At 52.3% G+C, this 27,251-nt stretch overlaps 2 protein-coding genes and 1 non-coding gene across 5 annotated transcripts in view; 1 reads left to right on the plus strand and 2 right to left on the minus strand.

Annotated features, from left to right (window-relative positions):
* The window catches only part of POLDIP3 (DNA polymerase delta interacting protein 3), a 29,641-nt gene extending 15,796 nt beyond the window's left edge, over positions 1-13,845 (minus strand). For both annotated transcript variants that reach the window (XM_072596324.1, XM_072596323.1), the window contains exon 1: positions 13,696-13,845. In XM_072596324.1, the coding sequence (XP_072452425.1) occupies positions 13,696-13,754 (59 nt within the window). In that variant the 5' untranslated portion in view covers positions 13,755-13,845. The remainder of the gene's footprint in view (positions 1-13,695) is intronic.
* Positions 13,846-14,168: 323 nt separating this feature from the next.
* Positions 14,169-14,318, plus strand: LOC140497960 (U12 minor spliceosomal RNA). Its single transcript, XR_011964956.1, has one exon. It is a non-coding gene; the product is annotated as a U12 minor spliceosomal RNA (small nuclear RNA).
* A 6,164-nt stretch (positions 14,319-20,482) lies between these two features.
* CYB5R3 (cytochrome b5 reductase 3) overlaps positions 20,483-27,251 on the minus strand; it is a 31,732-nt gene continuing 24,963 nt past the window's right edge. For both annotated transcript variants that reach the window (XM_072596329.1, XM_072596330.1), the window contains exons 7-9: positions 26,724-26,809; positions 23,143-23,242; positions 20,483-22,684 (exon numbers count right to left, since the gene is read on the minus strand). In XM_072596329.1, the coding sequence (XP_072452430.1) occupies positions 22,512-22,684; positions 23,143-23,242; positions 26,724-26,809 (359 nt within the window). In that variant the 3' untranslated portion in view covers positions 20,483-22,511. The remainder of the gene's footprint in view (positions 22,685-23,142; positions 23,243-26,723; positions 26,810-27,251) is intronic.

The raw sequence follows: 27,251 nt of genomic DNA on the forward strand, positions 1-27,251 counted from the left end.
TCTGAGAAAAGTCCCTCACATTCCCAGACTGCCAAGGGCTCTGCTCTAGCAGTGATAGGCCTGGGCCCACTTTTCTGTGACCCCCAAATGCTTGGTTTACTTCTCTGTATAAGGAAGGAGCTGGACTGGTGACTAAGACCTTTCTCAGTGCTAAGTGATGTCCTGGTGGGGCTAAAATTGCTTTAAGAATGAACATGTCTATCTGCAGATCAGGGTTGTAGACTGTCTAGACTTAAGAAAGGATGGAGAAATGTTAACAATGCAGGTTAAACTCAGTGCACTGTGGGTATATTTTTTTCTTTCAGAGATCCAGCCTGCAAACACCTCTCAGCACACCCCTGCTCCTAGCCCTGGCATTCCATGTTCCAAGGCCCCTCCAAGGGCATTGGACTTTCCCCTCCTCTCCTGTCCAGCACCCACAGTCAGTCACAAAGACCATGTGAAACATCCCCACACTCCAAGAGTTTACAGTCTAATGTTCACCTGAAAACACAGAAAGGAGACACCAGAGGAAGATTTGGGAAGGAGGTCCGCCCAGTTAAGGTAAAGCTCGAGAGTCCTTAAGGAAGAGGCCACACTGAGGATGGGATGCCCCCCAAGACAGAGGGTCCAGCATGGAAACAGGCCAGGACTGCAGAGGGTGAGGAGACACTGAAGGAAGGAAGTGGCTCAAGGGGCTGCCAAGAGGCGCTCTGTAGGATCCTCTGCTGTTTATCGAGTAGGGGTTGGCAGGGTCAGAGCCACCTTCTGACATGTGGGTGAAGAAGGGCAAATGACTGACGGGCTCTGGTGGGGAGAGAGAGGGAAGAGTCCAGAGGAACCCAGCAGCCCACAGCCTGCTCAAAGCCTCCCATGGCTCCTAGAGGGTGGAACTGGGGGAGCAGCGCCACACTGCAGTCTATCTGCACACTCTCTGCACCCAGGAGGTGCTCGGCGAATGCTCCCTTGGGGCTAGAGGGCCATGTAGTTGGATTCACCAGCACAACCAGTACAGCCTTGATGACTGGGAGCTCTCATCGCGACAGTCCTAGTGGGGCCTTTAAAGGACCCACATCCAGCCTCAACTCGTGCAACTCTGGACAATTCCCTGAACCAATCTGAGCCCCAGATAAAAATGAGGGTGCCTGAGTGAGCGGGCTTCAGAAAAGCCTGAAGAGACCTGCATGAACTGATGTTGAATGAGGGGAACAGAACCAGAACACTGGATACATTAAGAGCCACAGTGTGTGTTGACTGCTTTGTCAGACTTGGATCTTCTAAGACAACTCCAAAGGACTCACACTGGACAACGCTGGCCACAGCCAGAGAAAGCAGACTATTTCCACTTGATTTGGGTTTTTCCTTTGTTCTGAATGTTCTTTCACAACATTACTAATATGGGAACATTGTAATGTGACTGTGCATGTATAACCTATATCAGGTTGGAGAGGGGGGAGGGAGAAAAAAAAATCTGGAATTCAAAAATATTATAAAAGTGAATTTTGAAAATTAAAAATAATTTTTTTTTTAAAAATGGGGACACCTAGACCACACTCCCTCAAGGGTCCCCTGACTCTAAATCTATGATCCTAAGAGCCCCACTGCCCCTCCCCCCAAAAAACCTCAACTTACAAATAAAAAAACCTGACTAAGCTAAAAATCTTCCCCTGACCCCGTATTCATGGTCCTGCCAGGCTTTCAGAGGGCAGCATGGTCACAGGGCACCTACTACGTGCCAGGCACTGGGCTAAGCCCTTTACAATTAGCATCCCTTTTGATCCTCACAAGAACCCTGGAAGACTGGGACTATTATCCCCATTTCATAGCTGAGATAACTGAGGCAAGCAGAGGTGTAGTGACCTGCCCAGAGTCACATGGCAAGGGAGCGGCCAAGGCCAGCTCCTGCAGCCTTCAATCCCACCCTCAGCTTCCTCACCTGTAAACTGGGTGGCACTAGATTAGGTGTTCAACAGACAGCATTCCCCAGTCAGCCAGAACCATGCTAAAATGTGCTGGGAAAGTCAACAAAATAACTAAAACTAGAGGAAAGCAGAGCCAGCATGTGGCCCGCAGGGTTCCTGGCAGGCAAGTGGTGGCCCCCATTTGTGGCCTGAGGCCATCCAAGGTTGGGCTGAGGAGAGAGAGACCAGGGCCTGGTCGGTAGGCCAGGCCTCTGGAGACTGGCAGGACAGGACACGGCTGGGCCAGGTGCTTTCCGCAGCACAAAGCCCGGGAAGCAGACCTGTGCTAACCGCTGAGGTGATTTTTACCAGCATCAAAGTTTCATTTCTGACAAGAGTGGGTTGATATGGGAGGAGCAAGAGAATGCTGTCCTCCCTCCTGTCATGCAAGAGAGGTCAATGCCCTGCTTGCTGTACCTGGCACACAGTAGGCACCTAATAAATGTTTACTGATGGACTGTCAACAAGGACACCAACCTGAATGCCAGGCACAAGGGTGTGAACTTGACGGCAATCAGAGGGAGCCATGGGGGATTTTAAAGGAGAGGAAAAGGATGACCCATTGTCTTCTTCCCACTGGCTGGGTTGTGGCTCCTCCAAAAAAGCCCTCAAAGCTAAGGCTCCCCGTGAAATAGCAAGGCACACAGGGACCACCAAAGACCCATCCAGTCTGTTGTGAGACAGCAGGCACGAGGGTTCAGGGAGACACAGGTTCGAATCTTGCCTCACACTTTCTTTGTGCCTCCTCCTCTGTAAAGTATAATAGCACAAATCTCACAGGTGGTTGTGAGCACCAAGGGAGGTAAACCCATGCAAAGTCCCAAGCATGGATTCCCAGCACCCAGAGGTACCCAAGGCCAGAGGGCATTCAGTGAGCAGTCAGGCAGGACAGGCCAAGGCTTCTGGAAGAACTGGCTCCTTCCCTCACAAGCCTGGGGCTGCTGGCCAGCACCCTACCTCTCCCATGACCTCTCCCGAGAGTGCCCAGGGATGATGCAGGGCAATCGCTGACCTCTTTCCTTTCATCCCAAAGCCTTCTCATTTCTGGGCACTTTTCCTGATGACAGGAAGCAATCCCATCTACATGCTCCACTCCAGCTGGCTCATCAGGGATTATCCCAGAGGCCCCCCTCCCAGTGCTGCAGCAGCCCACCTGGGCTCTCACTGAGGGCCCCCAGCAGTGATGGCAGGAGAGGTGCCCTAACTCTGATCCAACCTTGGCTACAGGCTAGCACACTCTGTGCCTAGAACTCCTCCATACCCAGCCAGCACAAAACCACCTTGATCTCATAGATCCCTTGGAGGTCTTTAGAAACACCCTGCTCACTGCCCTGGGGTCTGGGCTGCTCCACTCCACCATTATCACCAACACCAAACACAGGAGGCCCACACACACATTCTGATGCAGCCTGTATATAAAAATATGGATTCAACTCAGCAAACACTGGATGCAATGCAATAAATACATATTAAGTGCCCCCAGTGTGCTGAGAAGCGGCTAATCATGGAGGATAAAGAGACAACTGTCTCTGCTCTCAGAAGCTTATACTGGGGGGAGGGGAGGGTACAAAACAGACACAAATAATACGAGGTGATTCAAGGAGGAAAGTGGGGAAGGGAACAGGGAATGTTTCAAGGTGAAGGCGAAGGGCCCTAGTCCTAGAAGGGAGCTAAGAATCCAGAGGCAGGCCAGATGAAAGGGGGTCTGTTCCTCCACCAGTGGGGGGTGGGGGTGGGGGCATCTCATGCTACAGGAGGGTCAATGTTAGAAAAATTGGCTCTCAGCTTGAGCCTCCACCCAGGGCAGACAAATCATCAGAAATCTTAAAAACAGAAAACACCTAACACATATTAAAGAAGATCACTAGTCAATGGCAATGGATTTTTGTCTGGCTTGGCCTAATGCACAGATGTGGGAGATGATAAGCTGGGAAGGTAGGATGGTTCTGTTTCCATTATTTTAGGGGGGGAGGGATGGCGGGGAGAAAGGAAACGTGGGAGGAGGCCAGGCTGGAGGAGAGAAGGAGCAGTGTTGTCTGAGGTGATGATAGCACTGCAGGTGGGGCCATGCTCAAGGGAAAGCAGGAGAAGATAGCCCCAGACCACACCTAAGGGGCAACTGTGGAAAGGGGCTACAGAGATGAGGAGGCTGAAAAGGTGGTCAGACAGTGTATCAGTGAGCACCCCAACATACACGGGGGAGCTTGCTATCACAGGTTCTTAGATCTGCATTCATAAAAGGAAAGGCAGCTTTAGAGGGGTTAACAATCACTTTAACCAAGCACATATATCATTCACCTAATTCAGGGGAGTCAGCACCCTGAATTTCAAAGAAAATACAGAGAAATCAAAAGATCGACAAACATGGCTTTCTCTGCTTGAATTCAACAGACAACTGGACCCCAACTGTCTGACCATCATCACCAGAGAGGAAAGCTTAACATCTGGGTTCTCAAAGCTGGGGGGGCTCCTTAAAGTGGCTTTCCAGAGTCCTCATCTGGCACTCAAACCTTCTTACTAAAAATTAAGCCCCAAAGTAAAACCTCAACTCAAGAGTATTTATACCTTTTTTAGAGCCAGAGGGCATCACAAGACCCAGTGCCTCAAAGGAAAGAGCAAAAGGTACTTGGGACCCTTCTACAAAACAATCAAGCTTCCCACAAAGGACAGGCCCATCAATGGGTGGGAAAGATCTTTAATTACATTAAAATAATTAACAATAAAAATATATACACTTGTTTCTAGTTAAAGAAACTCTGGTTTCTGTACTTTACTCCTAGTAAAGACTCTTGATTGATAAACGGCAAGATTCAATCAGAGGCACTAGATTATACTAAAACAAAAACAGCAAAAGATCCTACTTTGATTGCTATCACAGACAAAGGAGAATTGTTGAGAAATTGAGGTCTAAAAGGGTGAGCCAAACAAGCTTCAGGCTGATCAGAGAGGATGATGACCCTCCCTGAAGGTGGCATGTAGTGCTCTGAGAGCAGGTCGTAGTTAATTAAAGGCTGGGGCTGCCAGATGACTGAGTGGTAGGGTGGATGCTCAGCATATTGGTCAGCCCCCTGACAGAGGCTAAAAGGCAGATACTGAAAATTACCAAGAAAGGTAATGAAGGGCAGACAAGTGGGCCCACACGAGGAAGAGACAAGAAGAGGGTGACTCTGGGGCGCCAGGAGAGTCCCTGGAGGTGACCAGTGATAATCCTTTTTTTATATAAACTCTAAATTTCAGTAAAGGCCAGAGTTTGAAGAATCTGGACCTTGACAATCCTTTGATATAAAACTTTAAATTCTGAATTAAGAAGAGTCTGGATCTAATAGTCTCCTTTGTTTAGAGGATGCCTACACCTTGGGTTGTGAATAAACAATTTCAAAGGCCTGTTTGGAACAGGATGTCTGGGTGATGGGACTTTGTTTGAAATCACAAAGGCATGCTATGGAAGGAAGATGCCCATAGCCTGGGATCATTAAACCCAATTGACGCCACTTTTGTTCGAAATGTGTTTGCAATTCGAGAGCTCCTTTCTCATGGCAAAATGTACTTAAGACAGTCAGTTTCTGTGCTAAGGCAGCCAGTTCTGATCCTGACTTCATAGCGCTAGACCGTTGTCTTTCAGAGAGGACTAATTAAATAATAACGCACGCTCATTAGCCTGATGTATTTTATTTAACCAAGTTTTCAGGTTAACACCAGCTAGGAGAAGATCCTGAGTATGTGATGGAAGGTCTGGCACAGACCCTGTGGCCCAAGGATATGGAGAGGAAAGGAGAATACGATGTGCCCGAGGGCCAGGAGACTGTGGACCCCTCTGATCACTAGAAAAGAAACAACCCAGCATGGAGAGTACCCCTAGGACACAGCATCTGCTGGAAAGAGCCCCCTTCCATGAGGGTCGGAGGATGAAAAGAGGGGCAGGGGAGGAGAAAGACAGGCTGCAGGAGCCCAGTGAAAGCTGAGGCTGAAGGAAAAGAGGGAGCAAGGACGGCACCAGAATCCAGGTAAGGAGAGAGGGAAGTAGGGGTTTGCCAGCCACATAACGAGGGGCTCCCAGGTCCTGGGACAGCCCAAGAGAAGAAGACCATGGCCCTCCACATCTTCATTCCAGATTTCCATTTGTTCCTTCAAGACACTCCTGGAAGTCAATTCCTGGCAGGGAGAGACTTGGGCAAGGACGTAAAGAGGAGAGCTTTTCCTGACCCCTGAGAAGGGGAGAACTTTTTGTCAAATCATTTTTTAAACTAGGCTGACAGTGCTAAACCCGACTGAGCCATCACTTCTAAAAAGCTACCTTTGTAACAGAGAGCATTGGGGCTCTCAATCACATGAAAGACCACCCCTCACCACCCACACCCACAGGGCCAACCAACCCTAGACCTCTTCCAGAAGCCAGGCTCCCCCTTGTCTCTTAGCCAGAAGTTTAATCCAATTTAACATATCTACTATGAGCAAAGAAGGCACTACACTAGGTGGTAACTAAGATGGAACCTTGCTTTCACTGGAGATAGAAAGTGTCAAAGCTCAAAAGAAATGCCAATTATTATTATCACTCTCATTTTACAAGTGAATAACTGAGGCTGGGGTGGGCAGATTGGGCTAGTTAAGTCAAAGATAAAGGTGGAAGGGAAGAGAACTTTGGACTGGGCCAGACTGAAGTCAGGAAACTTGGCCTGGTGACCTTGTCCAAGTAACTCCACCCTACAGAGACTAAAAGCCTCCACAGGCAAAATGGTGATGGGGCAGTGTGGCCCCATTGCTGGGGGATGGCATTAGAGAGATAAATGTCCTGCCTACAAGCTATGGGGAAGATCCAAAGGACACAGGCAGGATGAGGCTCAGCAGAAAAGGCCCTTTTACAGATGCTCAGCAGCTAGGGGAGAAGGGCAGAGAGGAGGAGGGGGGAGGGGGAAGAGGGAGGAAAGTGGAGGAAGAGGAAGATTCCTGGGGCACTGAGACTTCCATGATTATTCCCAGGGGCAGAGGTCAGAGGTCAGATTAGAAACCAAATCTTCCTGGCCCTCAAGCCAGATTTTAACTAGAGTCAGTCAGCTTTTCTCAGGATAATAACCCTGACATTCTTAACCACTTTGTAAACAGCAGCTCTCTAGACCTCAGAGTATGGACCTGATTGTGGCCCCCAGAGGCAGGTGTGGGGGCCAAGGGAAGTCAGAGGTGGAGAAATGGGGACCGCCACTACTGTTGTCTTTGATACTTCCAAGGTGCTTCCGAGGGTGCCATGAGGAGCTGATGGGGTACAGGCCCAAGCCAAGACCTTTTCCCCTGGGATCAGGAGGGCTTTTGTCCCATTAGTCTGAGGGGCCCCCAGGAAAGTCTGATCCTTGGGGGGGGAGGGGGTGGCTCCTTGGATTCCCCTTCCATTTCTCCCAGCCCAGACGCTCCCCATCTTCTATTTAGCATTCTTTTGATATTCCTCCCTTTGATCCTATTACCAGCCACTCCCATCAGGATCCTTCCTAGGTTTGATCTATGGAGACGAAGGCTGGGACCCCAGACTATCTGGAGACACCAGCTTCTGGCCCAGGCCCTTCATTGTCTGCTATCTCCTGATTGCCTCCAGCTGTTTCCAACACTTGACCAGTCACCCCCTCCTTAGACTTCTCAAGACCCTCCCTAAACCCCTCCTCCCATCACCCTAGACTATCAGACCACCCCCAGATCCCTCCTACAGTCATTTCTGTATTTAAGTTCCATCTTGCCTCCATGAAGGCACTCAGGTGGAATCCAGCACAGACTCTGTCTAGCTGAGATTCTATCTGGCCCACTTTGCAATATAAGTGTTACAAATGAGTAGGCTCCTCAAGAGCCAACCCAAGGTGGTGAATCTTTAATAAACTTTGTTTTCTTTGGCTTTAAGAAGGCTTGAGTTGAATTCATTCGAGCAGGACCCAGCATGTTGGTATTTTGGGGTCCCCAGCACATCTAAACCTCATCTGAGCCACAGGAGTTATCCACTATTGCAAAGCCAAGGAGATGTCAGCCCTGCAGAGAGCAAAGTAACAGTGTCCCGAATGAAAATAAGGTAGACTGAGATACAAAGCTTTGGGCACCATCATTTACTGGTAAGGCTATAGCAATTATCAATTAACAAGGTCTCTCAGCTCCTCACTGAGCTACAAAAGCTCTCTTTATAGACAAGAGGAGCCTTCAAAAATGAGGAGGCAGCATCAGAGATGAGGAAAACTCCAGGGCTGGCTGGTACAAGCCCTCCTTCCACCTAGCGGTCAGGGAAAGTCTCATGCTAAGAGTCCATACGCTGGACAGTGGAACAAAGGTAACAAACTTCCTCGGAGTCACCGACACCCAGGGAAGCAAGACTGCTGAACCTAAAACGCAGTACATGGCCATCACCTGCAAGGATGGACAGCAGTGCACAGATAACAGGTTTCCTTCCATTAAAAGTGATTTATAGGGAAACTGAACTTTTTTTAAAGGCTTTGATTTTTATTTTTTTAAATATATAATTTATTTTTCAGTTCTTGATATTCATTTCCACAAGAATTTGAATTTAAAATTTTCTCCCCACCCCAAGAAAGCATGCACCTCATCCCCCTTTCCTCCAGTCTGTCTCTTCCTTCTGTTATCCCCCTTCTCTCTATTTTCCTGTAGGGCAAAATAGATTTCTATACCCCACTGCCTGTATATTTTATTTTCCAGTTGCATGCTAAACCAATTTTTAGAACTCATTATAAAAGCTTTGAGTTCCATATTCTCTCCCTCCTTCCCCATCCATTCTCACTGAGAAAACAAGCAATTCAATATAGCTCACACATGTGTAGCCATGCAAGATACTTCCATAATAGTTATGTTGTGAAAGACTAACCACATTTCCTCTGTCATATCCTGCCTTCAATTTATTCCATTCTCTCCCTTGATCTATCCTCCCACAATAGTGTTTGCTTCTGATTATCCCTTTCCCCAATTTGCTGTCGCTTCTATTATCTTCCTTCTCCTATCCCCTTCCCCCCTGCCTTCCTGCAGAGTAAAATAGATTTCCATACCCAATTGAGTGTGTTATTCCCTCCTTAAGCCAAATCCCATAAGAGTAAGGCTCAATTACTTCTTTTCATCTCCCCGCTCTTCCCCTCTATTTTAAAAGTTCTTTCTTACCTCTTTAATGTGAGATGATTTGCTACATTCTACCTCTGCCTTTCTTACTCCTACTACATTCTACTCAAGAGTAAATTTTATTTTTTAGGTATTCTCCCATCATATTCAGCTCACCCTGTGCCCCCTTGTCCATGTGCATATATATACAACATATACACATGCGTACACATACATAATATACCCCTGTGTACATACATACCTGCACATATATAATATACACAATACATACATACCCATACACACCTACATACATACATACAAATATATATATATTCCCTCTAACCACCCTAATAGTGAAAAAGTTCTCATGAGTTACAAATAACATCTTTCCATGTCGAAATGTAAACAGTTCAACTTTAATGAGTTCCTTAAGACTTCTCTTTCCTGTTTACCTTTTCATGTTTCTCTTGAGTCTTATATTTGAAAGTCAAATTTTCTATTCAGCTCTGGTCTTTTTCAACAAGAATGCTTGGAAGTCCTCTATTTCACTGAAATTCCATTTTCCCCCCCAAAGTATTATACTCAGTTGTGCTGGGTGGGTGATTCTTGGTTTTAATCCTATCTTCTTTGACCTCTGGAATATCATATTCCAAGCCCTCTGAACCCTTAGTGTAGAAGGTGCTAAATCCTGTGTTATCCTGATTGTATTTCTACAATACTTGAATTGTTTCTTTCTGACTGCTTGTAATGTTTTCTCCTTGACCTGGAAACTCTAGAATTTGGTTACAACATTCCTAGGAGTTTTCCTTTTGGGATCTCTTTCAGGAAATGATGGGTGGAGTCTTTCCATTTCTATTTTACTCTCTGGTTCTAGAACATCAGGGCAGTTTTCCTTGATAATTTCTTGAAAGATGATGTCCAGGTTCTTTTTTTGATCATGGCTTTCAGGTAGACCAATAATTTTTAAAATTATCTGTCCTGGATCTATTTTCCAGGTCAGTTGTTTTTCCACTGAGATATTTCTTCTATTTTTCATTCTTTGGTTTTATTTTATAATTTCTTGGGTTCTCAGAAAGTCATTAGCTTCCATTTGCTTCATTCTAATTTTTAAAGAACTATTTTCCTCAGTGAGCTTTTGAACCTCCTTTTCCATTTGGCCAATTCTGCTTTTTAAAGTATTCTTCTCCTCATTGGCTTTTTGGACCTCTTTTGCCATTTGGATTAGTCTAATTTTAAAGGTGTTATTTTCTTCAGCATTTTTTTGGGTCTCCTTTAGCAAGCTGTTAATTTGTTTTTTCATGATTTTCTTGCATTGTTCTCATTTCTCTTCCCAATTTTTCCTCTATTTCTCTTGATTTTCAAAATCCTTTTTGAGCTCTTCCATGGCCTTAGACCACTGCATATTTTTTTTTCGGAGGCTTTGGATGTAGAGGCCTTGACCTTGCTATCCTCTGATGGTATGCTTTTCTCTTTCTCATCCGAAAGGACAGAAGAAAATACCTTTTCACCAAGAAAGTCACCTTCTGTAGTCTAATTTTTTTCCCCTTTTGGGGCATTTTCCCAGCCAGTTACTTGACTTTTGAGTCCTCTGTCAAGTGGAGAGTATACTATCCTAGGCTTCAGAGGTTTTGTGCACCTGTTTCTGAGATATCTCTAGGGACCTGTAAGTTCTCAGTTCCTCCAAGATGGCACAATAAAGAGAGAGGAATTTACTCTTTTCCTGGCCTGCACTCTGGACTGTGAGTAACCACAAGCACTCTTTTCTGCCCTAGAACTGCAAGTCGGATTCCCTCTCCACAGCCACCACCAGCTCTGCCCTAGGACAGCCACTCAGGACTGAGACGCAGATCAGCTGCTCGATTCCCCCAGGGTCTTTAGGCTAAGGGTTCCAAAAATGGATGCTGCTGGGGCCAGATAGCACTCCCCTCTCACCCAGGTGAAAGAGCTTCCTTACTGACCTTTGAAGTTGTCTTTGGTGTTTGTGAGTTGAGAAGCTGGGAATTGCAGCTGCTACTCATGATTCCAGGCCCTGAAGCCTGCTCCAGTCCTGTCCTTGCTGTGCAGCCTGGACTGGGCTACGATCTGTTTTGAGCCTGGTGCGATAGAGCTTTCCTGTTGGCCTTCCAGGCTGTCTTAGGCTGGAAATCTGTTTCACTCTGTCATTGTGTGGCTTCTGCTGCTCTAAAATTTATTTAGTCATTTTTTTACAGGTATTTTATGGGTTATGGAGGGGAGAGCTAGAGTAGGTTCATCCTTCTACTGAGCCATTCTGGCTTTGCCCCAGGGAAACTGAACTCTTAAGCTTCTTTTAATTAAAGTGTTTTAGTACACAATTTGTTATTGTTCAGTCATGTCTGACTCTTCATGACTCCATAGCCCCTACTCTCTGTGGGGTTTTCTTGGCCAAAATACTGGAATGGTTTGCCATTTCCTTCTCCAGTGCATTAAGGCAGAGAGGTTAAGTGACTTGCCCAGGGTCACACCACTAGTAAGTGTCTGAGGCCAGTTTGGAACTCAGGTCTTTCTGACTCTAGGCCCAGTGTTCTATCCATTGAGCCACCAGGCTGCCCTTAATTGGGAAACTGAACCTGAAAACAATTTAGAGTGGAGGACGGAACTTCTGAGCCTGTAAATTTCCTAAGTGAACTTGAAGACAAGGGAAGGTGACTAGGCAGCTTCACAAAACGTTGGTGGTGGTACAGACTTTAATCAATTACAAAATAGAATCGGAATCAACTTGATTTTCTCAACAGAAAAGGAGTTTGTACTAGAACAGGCTGTGAAGTCCTTTAGAAATGGGGAGGGCGAAAGTCTGTTATTCCTGTCACCCTCAAAACTCTCCAGGAAGAGCTGGTTCAAACCATGCCTCAACCTGAAAGGGCCGCACAGTCCCTGGACAGTCACCATCACTCAGAGCCTCATCTATAAAATGGTCTCAACCTGTCACCTCCAAGGGGCAGGGACCCAGGATTTCACTGACATGGGCAACTCCTAGATAAAGACCCTTCCTCTAACCAATGCAGGTAGTGGGTACAGAGAGCTGGCATCAACCACACAGGCCCACAACACTCCTCAGTGAGGTAGGAACCAGACCAAAATGGGACTGGGAAACATTTAACAAAATAAATAAAAAGGAAATAAAACATAGAAAATATGACATTCTGAAACTAGGTCAACGTACGACCTGCGAATAGCAGGGTGTCTCTCTCGCCCAGAGAGCAGGGGGCGAGTAGCCCAGGGTCACGCAGGCCCATGCTCAAAAGTCTGCAGGGAGAGAGTGAATGTTCTGAACAAGGTCAAGTTATCGATAAGGCTAGTAACTACCAACAAAGGGGTCTTTAGCTCCTCCACGAGAATCCCTTTTAGGGACAAAAGCTAGAAGGCAGCATTATACATGGGAAAATGACAGGACTGGCACAACCCCTGGTCCTTAAGCAATGCTGACTTAAGCAATGCTTATGGAGCCCACCTGCATCCTGAAGGTTAACAGCTGACAAGTTAACAAGCCTCCTGAATTGTGCCTGGGCAGCAAGATGTGTAGGGTGCTGGGGGGTGCCACTGGTGCACAAGTGCCAGGCCAGGAGTCAGGAAGATGAGTCTTCCTGAGTTCAAATTTGGCCTCAGATGCTTACCAGCTGTGTGACCCTGGGCAAGTCACTTCACCCTGTTTCCCTCAGGTTCCTCATGAATGAGGAAATGAACTGGAGAAGGAAATGGCAAACCACTCCAGGATTTCTGCCAAAAAAACCCAAATGGTGCCTCGCAAGACATGACTGAACACTGAGCTGTGTGCAGATAAAAGAGTTCTCTGACTTAGGGTGACTGATGAGAGAACCTAGCTCGGAGAGGAAGGCTGAACTTCTGAAGCTGGAACAACTCAGACACAAAGAAAGGAACTGGGGAAGTTACACAAAATACGGGATAAACTACGACAATGACAAAAAGAGAATCAATTAAGAATGCCATCATTTCGATTTTCTCATTTTTAGTCATCACTGCAATCTCTAAATGCTCTAGAAATGTGGGCACTACTGCGCCCCTCCACTCCCCAGAAACGGGGGGCCGTGAGCACTACTGCGCCCCTCCACTCCCCAGAAACGGGGGGCCGTGAGCACTACTGCGCCCCTCCACTCCCCAGAAACGGGGGGCCGTGAGCACTACTGCGCCCCTCCACTCCCCAGAAACGGGGGGCCGTGAGCACTACTGCGCCCCTCCACTCCCCAGAAATGGGGGGCTGGGATTACTACGGCAACCCTCCACTTCACAGAAATGGGGGGCCCGTGATCCCCGTCGCATCCCTCCAAGCCACAGAAGGTGGTTAGCACTACGGAGACCCTCCCCTCGCCCCAGGCGCGGGGCCCGCCTCCCTCCCGGGCTCGGCAGCCTTTCCTCCACGACGCTCGCGCCCCGCCGCCCCGCCCTCCCCGGAGCCCAGGAATGAGCGGCGTCGCCGGCAGCCAATAGGCAGGTGAAGAGTGCGCGCGGCCGCGGCGACCCGACCAATGAGCAGCTGCGCTGGCGAGAGAGGGCGGGCCCTGGAAGGAGGGAGGGCCTGGCCCGGGCGGACCAGAGGGCCCGGAACACGGGGATGCCCCCGGCCACCCGACCCCCAGCCAGTGCCTCAATAGGCTCCGGGCCCCGGGTCCTAGCTCCGAAGCGGCGCCGAGGAGAGAGGCTCACTCACCGGCCCTTCACCGTCACCCCGCGCTTCCGGATGAGCTCGTCCAGGGACAGGTCCGCCATCTTGCGCCGCGGAAAACGAGAACAGGCGCCGCTCACGCACTCGGCGCTCCCCCGCCCATCGGTGCCGGAGAAGGGACGCAACTACTTCCGGTGCCCAGCTCCCGGTCCTTCCGCCAACGCACCAGATCTCGCGACACCCCGGAACGGGGAGGGGGCGGAGCGTGCGAGGCTGGAGGGCTACGTATCCCATGAACCCTTGCAATGACGACTTTCGATTTACATACAGAGAATGAAATGTTAAAGGGTCTTCTTTCTCCCCTTCATAAAAACTTTAAAATACGTAACGGAAGCTTATCAAACTGACGTGTAAGCAGTACAGTTTATGCTCAGTGTGATCAGCTGCTCCCGGACTCACCCCTAAGTGAAATAGGTCTGCGGACACCTCCCAGCCTCGCTTATGAAAACAGTACGGTTATGCCTTAAACTTATGAGTAAGGAAAATAACGATTCGGGTGACGCCCGAATCCTCACTACGCATGTGAGAAGAATTTTTGAGCGGGTACAGGTTGTCCCTAAGGTGACCCGCCTACTTTAGCGGGATGCCTGGGTGTAGCGATCTGCCCGTACCCCCATTTACTCTATGAAAAGCAGACTCTTCGGTGGGGTGTGGGGTTTTTTCTCTTTCCATCTCCGTTGTGGCGGCGTTTGGGATGTGGGGTTCGCTAGAACAACTTTTCTAGTCGCGGGAGAGGGGTACTTAAGTGATTACTGATTGTGTACCGTGCCAGGCTGTATGCCAGGCGTCGTACCGGGAGTTAGGGAGGGACAACCTTTCCTCTCTCTCACACCCGCGAAAGGACTTCAGTTTCTATGGCGGGAGGAAGGAGGGGGCGACAAACTCGGTGTCGGGGGAGTGAAGAAGGGCGGGCAGAGAACGGTCTCTGCGTCGAAAAACTCAGTGTTCAAGTCTAGTTTCCGACGTTGAAGCAGTTTCGTCGTGTGTGTTTGTGTGTGGGGGGTGAGAGAGAGGGAGGGGGGAGAGAATGAGAGACAGAGAGAGAGAGGAGGGAGGGGGAGGAGAGGGGAGGGGGGAGAGAATGAGAGATACACAGAGAGACTGGAGGGAGGGGGAGGAGGGGGGGGAGAGAATGAGAGACAGAGAGAGACTGGAGGGAGGGGGGAGGGGGGAGAGAATGAGAGACAGAGAGAGACTGGAGGGAGGGGGAGGAGGGGGGGAGAGAATGAGAGACAGAGAGAGACTGGAGGGAGGGGGGAGGGGGGAGAGAATGAGAGACAGAGAGATGGAGGGAGGGGGAGGAGGGGGGAGGGGGGAGAGAATGAGAGACACACAGAGAGACTGGAGGGAGGGGGGGAGGGGGGGAGAGAATGAGAGACAGAGAGAGACTGGAGGGAGGGGGAGGAGGGGGGGAGAGAATGAGAGACAGAGAGAGACTGGAGGGAGGGGGAGGAGAGGGGAGGGGGGAGAGAATGAGAGATACACAGAGAGACTGGAGGGAGGGGGAGGAGGGGGGGGAGAGAATGAGAGACAGAGAGAGACTGGAGGGAGGGGGGAGGGGGGAGAGAATGAGAGACAGAGAGAGACTGGAGGGAGGGGGAGGAGGGGGGGAGAGAATGAGAGACAGAGAGAGACTGGAGGGAGGGGGAGGAGGGGGGGAGAGAATGAGAGACAGAGAGAGAGAGGAGGGAGGGGGAGGAGAGGGGAGGGGGGAGAGAATGAGAGATACACAGAGAGACTGGAGGGAGGGGGAGGAGGGGGGGGAGAGAATGAGAGACAGAGAGAGACTGGAGGGAGGGGGGAGGGGGGAGAGAATGAGAGACAGAGAGAGACTGGAGGGAGGGGGAGGAGGGGGGGAGAGAATGAGAGACAGAGAGAGACTGGAGGGAGGGGGGAGGGGGGGAGAGAATGAGAGACAGAGAGAGACTGGAGGGAGGGGGAGGAGGGGGGAGGGGGGAGAGAATGAGAGACACACAGAGAGACTGGAGGGAGGGGGAGGAGGGGGGGAGAGAATGAGAGACAGAGAGAGACTGGAGGGAGGGGGAGGAGGGGGGGAGAGAATGAGAGACAGAGAGAGACTGGAGGGAGGGGGGAGGGGGGGAGAGAATGAGAGACAGAGAGAGACTGGAGGGAGGGGGAGGAGAGGGGAGGGGGGAGAGAATGAGAGACACACAGGGAGACTGGAGGGAGGGGGAGGAGAGGGGGGGAGAGAATGAGAGACACACAGAGAGACTGGAGGGAGGGGGAGGAGAGGGGGGGGAGAGAATGAGAGACACACAGAGAGACTGGAGGGAGGGGGAGGAGGGGGGGAGAGAATGAGAGACAGAGAGAGACTGGAGGGAGGGGGAGGAGGGGGGGGAGAGAATGAGAGACAGAGAGAGACTGGAGGGAGGGGGAGGAGAGGGGAGGGGGGAGAGGATGAGAGACACACAGAGAGACTGGAGGGAGGGGGGAGGGGGGAGAGAATGAGAGACAGAGAGAGACTGGAGGGAGGGGGAGGAGGGGGGGGAGAGAATGAGAGACAGAGAGAGACTGGAGGGAGGGGGAGGAGAGGGGAGGGGGGAGAGAATGAGAGATACACAGAGAGACTGGAGGGAGGGGGAGGAGGGGGGGGAGAGAATGAGAGACAGAGAGAGACTGGAGGGAGGGGGGAGGGGGGAGAGAATGAGAGACAGAGAGAGACTGGAGGGAGGGGGAGGAGGGGGGGAGAGAATGAGAGACAGAGAGAGACTGGAGGGAGGGGGAGGAGGGGGGGAGAGAATGAGAGACAGAGAGAGAGAGGAGGGAGGGGGAGGAGAGGGGAGGGGGGAGAGAATGAGAGATACACAGAGAGACTGGAGGGAGGGGGAGGAGGGGGGGGGAGAGAATGAGAGACAGAGAGAGACTGGAGGGAGGGGGGAGGGGGGAGAGAATGAGAGACAGAGAGAGACTGGAGGGAGGGGGAGGAGGGGGGGAGAGAATGAGAGACAGAGAGAGACTGGAGGGAGGGGGGAGGGGGGAGAGAATGAGAGACAGAGAGAGACTGGAGGGAGGGGGAGGAGGGGGGAGGGGGGAGAGAATGAGAGACAGAGAGAGACTGGAGGGAGGGGGAGGAGGGGGGGAGAGAATGAGAGACAGAGAGAGACTGGAGGGAGGGGGAGGAGAGGGGAGGGGGGAGAGAATGAGAGAAACACAGAGAGACTGGAGGGAGGGGGAGGAGAGGGGGGGAGAGAATGAGAGACACACAGAGAGACTGGAGGGAGGGGGAGGAGAGGGGGGGGAGAGAATGAGAGACACACAGAGAGACTGGAGGGAGGGGGAGGAGGGGGGGAGAGAATGAGAGACAGAGAGAGACTGGAGGGAGGGGGAGGAGGGGGGGAGAGAATGAGAGACAGAGAGAGACTGGAGGGAGGGGGAGGAGAGGGGAGGGGGGAGAGGATGAGAGACACACAGAGAGACTGGAGGGAGGGGGGAGGGGGGGAGAGAATGAGAGACAGAGAGAGACTGGAGGGAGGGGGAGGAGGGGGGGAGAGAATGAGAGACAGAGAGAGACTGGAGGGAGGGGGAGGAGAGGGGAGGGGGGAGAGAATGAGAGATACACAGAGAGACTGGAGGGAGGGGAGGAGGAGGGGGGGGAGAGAATGAGAGACAGAGAGAGACTGGAGGGAGGGGGGAGGGGGGAGAGAATGAGAGACAGAGAGAGACTGGAGGGAGGGGGAGGAGGGGGGGAGAGAATGAGAGACAGAGAGAGACTGGAGGGAGGGGGAGGAGGGGGGGAGAGAATGAGAGACAGAGAGAGAGAGGAGGGAGGGGGAGGAGAGGGGAGGGGGGAGAGAATGAGAGATACACAGAGAGACTGGAGGGAGGGGGAGGAGGGGGGGGAGAGAATGAGAGACAGAGAGAGACTGGAGGGAGGGGGGAGGGGGGAGAGAATGAGAGACAGAGAGAGACTGGAGGGAGGGGGAGGAGGGGGGGAGAGAATGAGAGACAGAGAGAGACTGGAGGGAGGGGGGAGGGGGGAGAGAATGAGAGACAGAGAGAGACTGGAGGGAGGGGGAGGAGGGGGGAGGGGGGAGAGAATGAGAGACACACAGAGAGACTGGAGGGAGGGGGGAGGGGGGAGAGAATGAGAGACAGAGAGAGACTGGAGGGAGGGGGAGGAGGGGGGGAGAGAATGAGAGACAGAGAGAGACTGGAGGGAGGGGGGAGGGGGGAGAGAATGAGAGACAGAGAGAGACTGGAGGGAGGGGGAGGAGAGGGGAGGGGGGAGAGAATGAGAGACACACAGGGAGACTGGAGGGAGGGGGAGGAGGGGGGGAGAGAATGAGAGACAGAGAGAGACTGGAGGGAGGGGGAGGAGGGGGGGAGAGAATGAGAGACAGAGAGAGACTGGAGGGAGGGGGGAGGGGGGAGAGAATGAGAGACAGAGAGAGACTGGAGGGAGGGGGAGGAGAGGGGAGGGGGGAGAGAATGAGAGACACACAGAGAGACTGGAGGGAGGGGGAGGAGAGGGGGGGAGAGAATGAGAGACACACAGAGAGACTGGAGGGAGGGGGAGGAGAGGGGGGGGAGAGAATGAGAGACACACAGAGAGACTGGAGGGAGGGGGAGGAGGGGGGGGAGAGAATGAGAGACAGAGAGAGACTGGAGGGAGGGGGAGGAGGGGGGGAGAGAATGAGAGACAGAGAGAGACTGGAGGGAGGGGGAGGAGAGGGGAGGGGGGAGAGGATGAGAGACACACAGGGAGACTGGAGGGAGGGGGAGGAGGGGGGGGGAGAGAATGAGAGACAGAGAGAGACTGGAGGGAGGGGGAGGAGAGGGGAGGGGGGAGAGAATGAGAGACAGAGAGAGAGAGGAGGGAGGGGAAGGAGAGAGGAGGGGGGAGAGAATGAGAGACAGAGAGAGACTGGAGGGAGGGGGAGGAGAGGGGAGAGGGGAGAGAATGAGAGACAGAGAGAGACTGGAGGGAGGGGGAGGAGAGGGGAGGGGGGAGAGAATGAGAGACAGAGAGAGAGAGGAGGGAGGGGGAGGAGAGGGGAGAGAATGAGAGACAGAGAGAGAGAGGAGGGAGGGGAAGGAGAGAGGAGGGGGGAGAGAATGAGAGACAGAGAGAGAGAGGAGGGAGGGGGAGGAGAGGGGAGAGAATGAGAGACAGAGAGAGACTGGAGGGAGGGGGAGGAGAGGGGAGGGGGGAGAGAATGAGAGACAGAGAGAGACTGGAGGGAGGGGGAGGAGAGGGGAGAGGGGAGAGAATGAGAGACACACAGAGAGACTGGAGGGAGGGGGAGGAGAGGAGGGGGGAGAGAATGAGAGACAGAGAGAGACTGGAGGGAGGGGGAGGAGAGGGGAGGGGGGAGAGAATGAGAGACAGAGAGAGACTGGAGGGAGGGGGAGGAGAGGGGAGAGGGGAGAGAATGAGAGACAGAGAGAGAGAGGAGGGAGGGGAAGGAGAGAGGAGGGGGGAGAGAATGAGAGACAGAGAGAGAGAGGAGGGAGGGGGAGGAGAGGAGGGGGGAGAGAATGAGAGACAGAGAGAGAGAGAGAGAGAGAGAGAGAGAGAGAGGAGGGAGAGAGGCCAAGCTGATGGGGGTAAGAGGCAGCTGGGAGCAGCGATCCACAGGCATTCACGTTAAGTGCCAGCCCCTGGGGTACAGACCGGAAAGAAGCCTCCCCGAAACCTTGGGCAAGGCCAGGTGGGAGGAGGCGATGGCAGTTAGAGGGGAACTGGGCCTCTAAGTAAGGGCAGGTGAAGGGGGCGGGGCCTTGAAATATGGATTTGAATGCGGAGCTTGCCCCGCGAGCTCCCGCCGCAGGTAGTAAGCTCCCCTGGCCTTAGGTTGGGCTCTCCCAGGTCGGAAAGGCGGGGGAGGGACTTGACTAGTTTGGGTGCACCCCTGGTGCTTTCTCGTGCTGGGATTCGGGGGTGCTCCTGGAGAGTGGGATGACGTTAACCTGTCCACCCGCGCCACTCCGAAGCGGAGATCTTGGGGAGCCGGTATTAACGATCTCGTGACCCCAGGGGGAGGAGGTGCGCTGCGGGAGAGAGCTGGAACCCCGGCCCTGAGAGTTACGGGGCGGTCGTGATCATGAGGAATTCTTAATTATTGTTATTAATTATTATTAAGCCTTTGCACCTGCAAAGCGACCCACCAGTATTAGAAACCGAAGTCCGGGGATCAACTTGTCCGACACCTGGGAAGTCCTAGGCAGGCCTGGACCCCTCCCCCAGGCTTCCCGGCCAGCGCCAGGTTTTACCTAAGTACCTGTGACGCCCGATCGATAGCTGTGTGGCCTCTCTGGCCCCTCGGACGCTCTTTGTCTGTCTGTCTCTCTCCCTTCTCCCATCCTTCCAACTTGGGACCTTTTAAACCACAGCGTGCTGCATACCTAAGTGCGCCCCCTCATCACAAATGAACGCACAGGGGCAGGTAAACATCGGGGCAGCCCCAGCTCTCGGCTCGGCCGCCGGCTCCCCCCGCTGCAGGGCTAAGAGCGCGGAGGCAGAAAGTCTGGGGTCGGGTTCTGGCTTTGACAAGCCGCTCGAGTCCCGCGGGCCTCCTTTTCTCATCTGAAAATTAAGGACCTTGAACTCAGTGATGGAGAAGGGCCCTTCCAGCCCTAATCAATGGACCCATCCGTAAGGGTTGCTACAATTTCATCCCAGTGTAGGCAGCGCTCCCGGTGTGGAGCCCCAGCCCTGCCCTCCTGAGCCCAGGAGGGCCACCCTCCTCCTCCCGTTTCCTAGAGGAAAGCTGATTCATTCCCTGACAAAGAAACACAGTCACAGCAAAGCGACATTGAGCAAAGTTTTATTCTATTTTCTTCACAAAAGAAAAACCGTAGCCTGGAAGAAAGCCACTATTGGAGACAGAAGCGGGACAAAGATATTGGTAGCAGCACCCCCTGCTTGACCCACCTGCTGCCCAGGGAGTCAGGCAGAACCAGGATGTGGAGAGACAACACCTACTGCATCTTCCCTCCACTGGCCTGAGGTTCTGCCCCGCTGGGGACGACCGGTGCCCTTTGAGCCACCACAAGGTGGGGCACTAGTGGTCCAATGCAGGTGGCCACATCCACCCTCTGCATTGCCCAGCCCCTTCTCTCTCTGCAGCCCCTACTTCTGCCTCTCTCTTGGCAACCCTTTCACCTCCTCATCACTGGCATGCACGTATAATGCGCACACACGTTCACTCACTCACCTCCACATGGGCATACACGGGCAAACATACACACACTCCTTACCTTCCTGCATCTCCACCCAGCCTGGTCAAGTGACCCTGTTCTTCTGATGCCAAGCCACGATGATTATTTGCAAAGCAACTTGTGATGGGGGAAAGTAGTCACTGAGCAGAGGCAGACCCCTCAAAAAAGGGAAGGAAAGTAAAGCCACACGTGGTACAGGCCAATGTTAGACAGCCTGGCCTCTTGGCATAAGAACCAAGGAGGCGGGATCACCTGGGTTGGGGTGGCACAGCTCTGGGCCAAGACAGTCTCTGCCCTCTAGAGGGGAGTGGGGGAAGAACGCTTTGGAACTTGGCTTCCTCTTCAGGCTACCATCAGAAGGGGCAGGGGAAAGGGGCTGGGCCCCTTGGCTGACCAAGCAAAAGGGGAAAACATGGAGGCCCTGGGAATCTGTTTCTCTGTCTTCCTATCTCTGTCTCTCCCTCTCTCTCCTGTTTCTCTGTCCCTCTGTGTTTCTCTCTCTTTCTCTCTCTCTGTCTCTCTCTCTCTCCATGTCTGACACACACACACATACACACACACACACACACACACACACACACACACACACACACACACCACACTCCTTGACCACTTGGGGTCCCATCTATCACCATGGCTTCCCATCGAAGGAGCTGGACCCTCTTGCCCAATCATTCTGCATTCACACCATTCCTATTGGCCCCAGATTTCCGGTTCCGTTCCTTATAAATCTTCCATAGCTCTTAAAGTACATTTTTCCAAAAAACAAACAGCTTTCTTGCCATTTCCCTGCTGAGTCAGAGGAGCAAACAAACAGACCAATTACCACCGGCTAAGGAGGACCACAGGAGTAAGTCTGCCCTCCCTGTTCTCTGGAGACCACTGAGGCCCCAGGAAGGGCCCAGTGACAAAGCCTTCCTCCATCATGACTTCCCAGGAGATCATGGGCCCTGCTGCTTGGCACTTCTTGCCCTGCTTGACACATAAGTCTCCCTCATGACTTCAAAGCTGCCCCAGCCTGAGGAAAGGGTAGTGGGCATAGGGAATCCCCTGTGTGGTACACACAGGCCCTTCTCAAGCTCATGAGAGAGACAGGGCTCCAGATACCATGGAGGGCCCCAGATGTATGATGGCCCCAAGCGAGCACAGACCAGCCGTGGCTGGAGCCGCCTCCTTTGGAGAAACCCTTCTTGCATGGGAGCTGGATTTATTGGAGAAGAAAAAAATGAAATTTAAAATTTTTAAAAAGAGGAAGAGATTCCTGACTTTTTAGGCAGCATGTGACTGAAAGAAATGAACCGTGAAAAGATGTTTTGGTGTCTGGGTGTGGCTACGTGCCAGATGAGTGACAAGCAGGACCACCCATCTGGGACACTGTTGTCCCTGGCAGAAAAATGAAATTGAATCACCCACTCAGCATGGAAGGGGAAGGTAGGTTTGCCTGCTTTACTAGGGGGGAAGGGCTACTAGAGACCTATGGTTGGGTGTTGCTTCCCAGCCCCTGACGGGCCCATTCGTTTATGTGTATGTATGTATATGGGTAAATGTATGTATATGTGTGACCTTGTTCCCATAAACCAGCTCCCCAACCTTCTGCGCTGCCCTAGGTCACTGTCCCCCTAAAAGGAGAAGCGCAGGTCTTTGGAGTACCCCACTTTGTCCAGGTTGGGGATGCAGGCATACTGGATCATGGGAGGAGGCCCACACATGAGGATCAGGGGATCAACTTCTGGGGGAGGCATATGCTCTCGGATCATGTCCTCGTTCACAAACCCTTGGCTGTAGTCCCAATCTGGAGGGTCAAGGGAGGAGGAAGAAACAGAGACTGTTTTGAGGCTGGCCCATTGAACAATTTCCTCAGTTCCCCTGTGCTGCCTGTGCCCCACCTGTTGACATCTTGCCTGCCCCTCAAGGCCCAGCTCAAATGAATGACCTCTTCCACGAGGCCTTCCCTGATTTCCCACCCAGGCAGAAGTGAAGGAGCCAATGAGATAGGGCAGGAGCCTTGGACTTAGAGACGTCTACTGGACTCTCAGCTCTACTTAGAACCCCACTTCTGAGGCCATGTACAAAGATCTCCCCCAGATACCCAGAAGAACAAGGGGGTTGTCCAGCATCTGCTGGAAGGTAAGGGAAACCCCCCATCACTGACACAACCCCCTGTCTCTGAGACAGCCCCTCCCTCTGAGACAGCCCCCCCACCTTGGGGACAACCCCTCCCTCTGGCACATTCCCCACCCTTCCCCTCACCTTCTGGGGCTTTATCCACAGTGAACCAGAGCTTAAACCGGGCAGAGTGCTGGTTCCTCAACTCCTCCAGCTCAGGTCGGAGCAGGATGTCCTTCTCTGTCTGCAGGACAGAGGCCCCCAGGAAAGACAGTCAGACAGAAGTGGGGAGGGGTGCCAGACCCCCCAGGGATGCTCAGCCATGTGTCCCTTGTGACACCCCCCGCCACTGTGCCTGAGCCCACATGTAACATGTTCTCACAGATATAAAGCACTTTGTAGACCCTGAAGATGTAGGATACCCTGCCATTCTGAAGGCTTTAGCCAAGAGGGGCACTGGAAAGGGCCTTAACTGGAGGGCAAGCTGGAAGACTCCAGTTCAAATCTAGCCTCTGCTTCATTCTGGCTGTGTGACCTCTCAGGGATCCCAGACACCTCTCTGGACCTTCAGTTGCACAGAAAAAGTCCCTACCTGCTTTGGTAGACAGTCCCCCCAGGTCACCTCAGACACCTATTAGCGGGCTCACCCTGGGCAAGAAACTAAACTTTTCTGTCTGCCTTGATTTCCTCATCTGTAAAACGAAGGGTTGGACTGTATGACCTCTAAGGTCCCAGGTACCTGAGGGGCAGGTGTGTAGGGCCCCAAGAGCCCTGGGTTCTGGCCATGTAGGCCCTTAGCCTGTGGCCTGCATAGTCCCATGGCCCAACCCCTGGAGGCATCAGTGATTGGGTCCTTAAACAGCAACCCCCCACACAAAAATGACTGATCAGTTCAACCACCAGGCTGTACTTCTGGGTCAGGACCCCGTTTCTGAGGTCAGATAGGGCTGCAGCCTTGACAGGGAAAGGATCCAGAGCCTAGAACACTTCTCTCTCCTTCTCCCTCTCAACCCCTCCCCATGTGCTCCTTAGGCCAGGCCTCTGATGACTCTGCGCCCACCTATGAGACTTCAGAAAGGTGGCTGAATCACACACTCAGACTTAGAGTCAGAAGGGACCCTAGAGGTCATGAAACTACCCCCCCCCCCCCGCCATTTTACAGAGGAGGAAAAAGGCACAGAGCTTTGCCCAAGATGACACAGATCATACATGTCAAAAGCAGAATTGAAACCCAGGTCTCCCCAACTCAAAGTCAGCATTCTGTCCCCCATGCAACATTGTCCAGGGCCTTCACTTTACAGATGGGGAGAGTGGGGCTTGAGGAGAGGCAGCAGGCACCTGCCCAGGGGCTCCCAGCAGCAGAGAAAGAAGCTAAGGTCCCCGGGACCCAGTCTAGGGCCCTTTCCTGACACCATATGGCCTGTGGTACATCTCAGGCTCAGGCACTCAGAGGGAGCTCTCGGTTGGAGCTGGCCCATGTTCCCTGCATTCTAATGTGACAAGGCTCCCATATCTCCATGGTGCAGCAGCATGAGTGGGTAAGAGAAGGCTTTATCCTTGGGCTGAAAGAAGACTTTGTTTGGGACTGTCCTGGGGCCTCAGGCCGAGGTCAGATGTCATCCATGGGTTTGAACCCCAAGGGATGAAGCATCTATTCCAGTGTAAACCTAAACGAAAATCTCCTCTACAACCCACCCAAAAAGCGGTCAAACAGGCTTTGCCTGAAGACCTCAGTGACAGGGAGCTCACTGCCTCCCAAAGCAACTCATTCTACCATCGGACAGCTCCCACACATAGCTGGAGCTCTGAAGAGAGAAGTGTCAGTCAGAGGGACAAGGTCAGGACCCAGATTGAAGGGGGCTGAGAAGGCAAAAGGAGAGGATTGGGAGGCAATGAGTATAGACAGTGATCCATGGTGTTTGCCTGAGAAAGAGACAGGAGAGAGGAGAGGGAGGAATGTGGGAGGCTGAGGGAGGAAGAGAAGGTTTGAGATCACCCAGGCAGGAACAAAAGGACCACCTGCAATGAGGGCCCAGGTGAAGCTAGGTGAGGGAGGGAGGGAGTTGGGGGAGGAAGGGGGAGAGGGAGAAAGGAAGGGAGGGAGAGAAGGAGGAAGAGGGGAAGGAAGGAAGGAAGGGGGGGAAGGAATGGAGAAAGGATAGAGACAGGTCCCCTTTTATCACATCAGGGAACAGGACCTTAGTGTGAGTGTGGTTTCCGCCTCTTACAAAGAATCAAGCCTCAGTGTTGGGGTCACCCTGGCAGCCTCTGGGGGTCCAACTGCCACATTCTGGAATGTGGTTTCCCAATGAACAAGTCAGCCCAGCACAATACAGGTTTTTCTTCAGACACCTGGGTGGAGTCACCCCCAAGAAGACTAAACAAAAACTGAACACATCTTTCCTTGAGCGAGCCGCTACCCTGGGAGTCAGAGCCATCATGGCTTGTGGGGAGGGCAAGTGGGGGAACTTCCCTCAGAGGGTGCCAGAGCCAGGAGGTGGGTTTTTAATTCTTTTTAGTTCCAGTGGTCATAGAGTCACACCGTTAGACCATGGGAGCCGCTCTGGCACAGCCCTCTCACTTCATGAAGCAGGGCACTGAGGCCCAGAGCAGTTCCATGGTATGCCCATGGTCCCATAGCCAGCTAGTGTCAAAGGGGGGATTAGAAGCCAGACCTCCTCAGTCCGGTGATGTCTCTGCCACTGCATCTCCCTTCCTGGGTCTAGGCCACCTCTGCCATCTGTTCAGACTCTGATATTCTGTCCACCTCCCTGCTCAATGTGTGAGCCCTTAGGTACTCACACACCCTGCTGTGTAACCAAAGCTCCAGTGTAGAGCCTTCCTGAGGCAGAAGACTAGATTGGGTGCCCTCCACTTTTTAAAAGTGGGCAGGTAGGTGGCACAATGGATAGAGGCAGGAGGACCCGAGTTCAAATTTGGCCTCCGATACTTCCTAGCTATGTGACCTTGGGCAAGACACTTCACCCTGTTTGCCTCAGTTTCCTCATCTGTCGAATGAACTGGAGAAGAAAATGGCAAATCACTCTAGTATTTCTGCCAAGAAAACCCCAAATGAGGTCATGAAGAGTCAGAAACTGAACATCATACAGAAGGGGGAAACTGAGGCCCAGGGAGCAGAAGTGACTTGCCCAAGGTCACTGATAGGATCAGAGATCTCGAACCAAAAGGCACCTTCCTCATCTGTAAAATGCAGGTAGTGAGTCTCAATGGGAGGGGAGAGGGAGGGGCCAGCAGGGCAGGGCCTCTGTACTTGGCCTGAGCCTTATAGAAGACATTCATTGAGTTGTGGGAAAGGCAAAGGGAACTTGGTGAACTTACAAGTTCCAAGAACCTAGAGATGCTCTGGGAGCTGTCAGAGAGGTTAGCACCGTGCCTAGACTTGGCCATCCTATGAGCATCTATTAGGCATCAGGCCTTGGGATGGGTGCCAGGGATGCCAAGACCGTCCCTAGTCCACGGTGTCCTTAACAGCTTCCATGTTACTGCGGGCCATGCAAACTGCAGGGCAGTTTTAGGGGCCAGTGTGAGATCACAGGAGGCTTCCCTAGGCACCTGAACTGAGACTAGAGGGAAGGCTGGAGATTAAGACCCAGGAGTGGTAGCCAACTCTGGTTTCAGGAATCTGGTCTCAGGTTTGCCTGAATGGGAACCTTCCTATGTGCTCAGTCTAGGGCCTATCTGGAGACCCGGGGGCCAGGACTGACCTGATTGGCAAAGAGCAGGTGACAGACAGTGTGGTCCTCGGGGTCCTTCATGATGGCGCGGATTAACTGCAGCATCGGGGTAATGCCTGGAAGAAAATCAGGGTGTGGGTGTGGGGTGCACTGTCCTCAACCCCCCCTCCCACTTTGGGCTGGAGCAGATAGGTAGGGGACAGTTGTAAACGAACCCCCCCAAACTACTGTATCCACAGCATGTGTGAAGCAGACCTAGGACAGTGGACTCTCACTTAGCCCTAACCCAGGACCCAGGTTTGGGGCCATTGGGTGAGTAGGATAGGAAGAGTTCTGGAGCTTTAGCAGGAGAGTCCCTGAGAGTTCAGGGAATGTTTTTGCCTCTTCTTATTTCTTTTTTTTAGGACCTCGAGGCCTACCTTTTACTGGAAGATGGTTGGACATTTTTATCTACACCACCAATATGGCAGCCCGGCGGGGCCTTGTCTCACCAGGTCCCAAGCTGAAGCAGGTGGTGAGGGGAGTGGAGCCCCATAGGCACAAAGACCCCCCCTCACC

The sequence above is a fragment of the Notamacropus eugenii genome, chromosome 3 (assembly GCF_028372415.1).
Source record: "Notamacropus eugenii isolate mMacEug1 chromosome 3, mMacEug1.pri_v2, whole genome shotgun sequence".
NCBI classification, from domain to species: Eukaryota; Metazoa; Chordata; class Mammalia; order Diprotodontia; family Macropodidae; genus Notamacropus; species Notamacropus eugenii.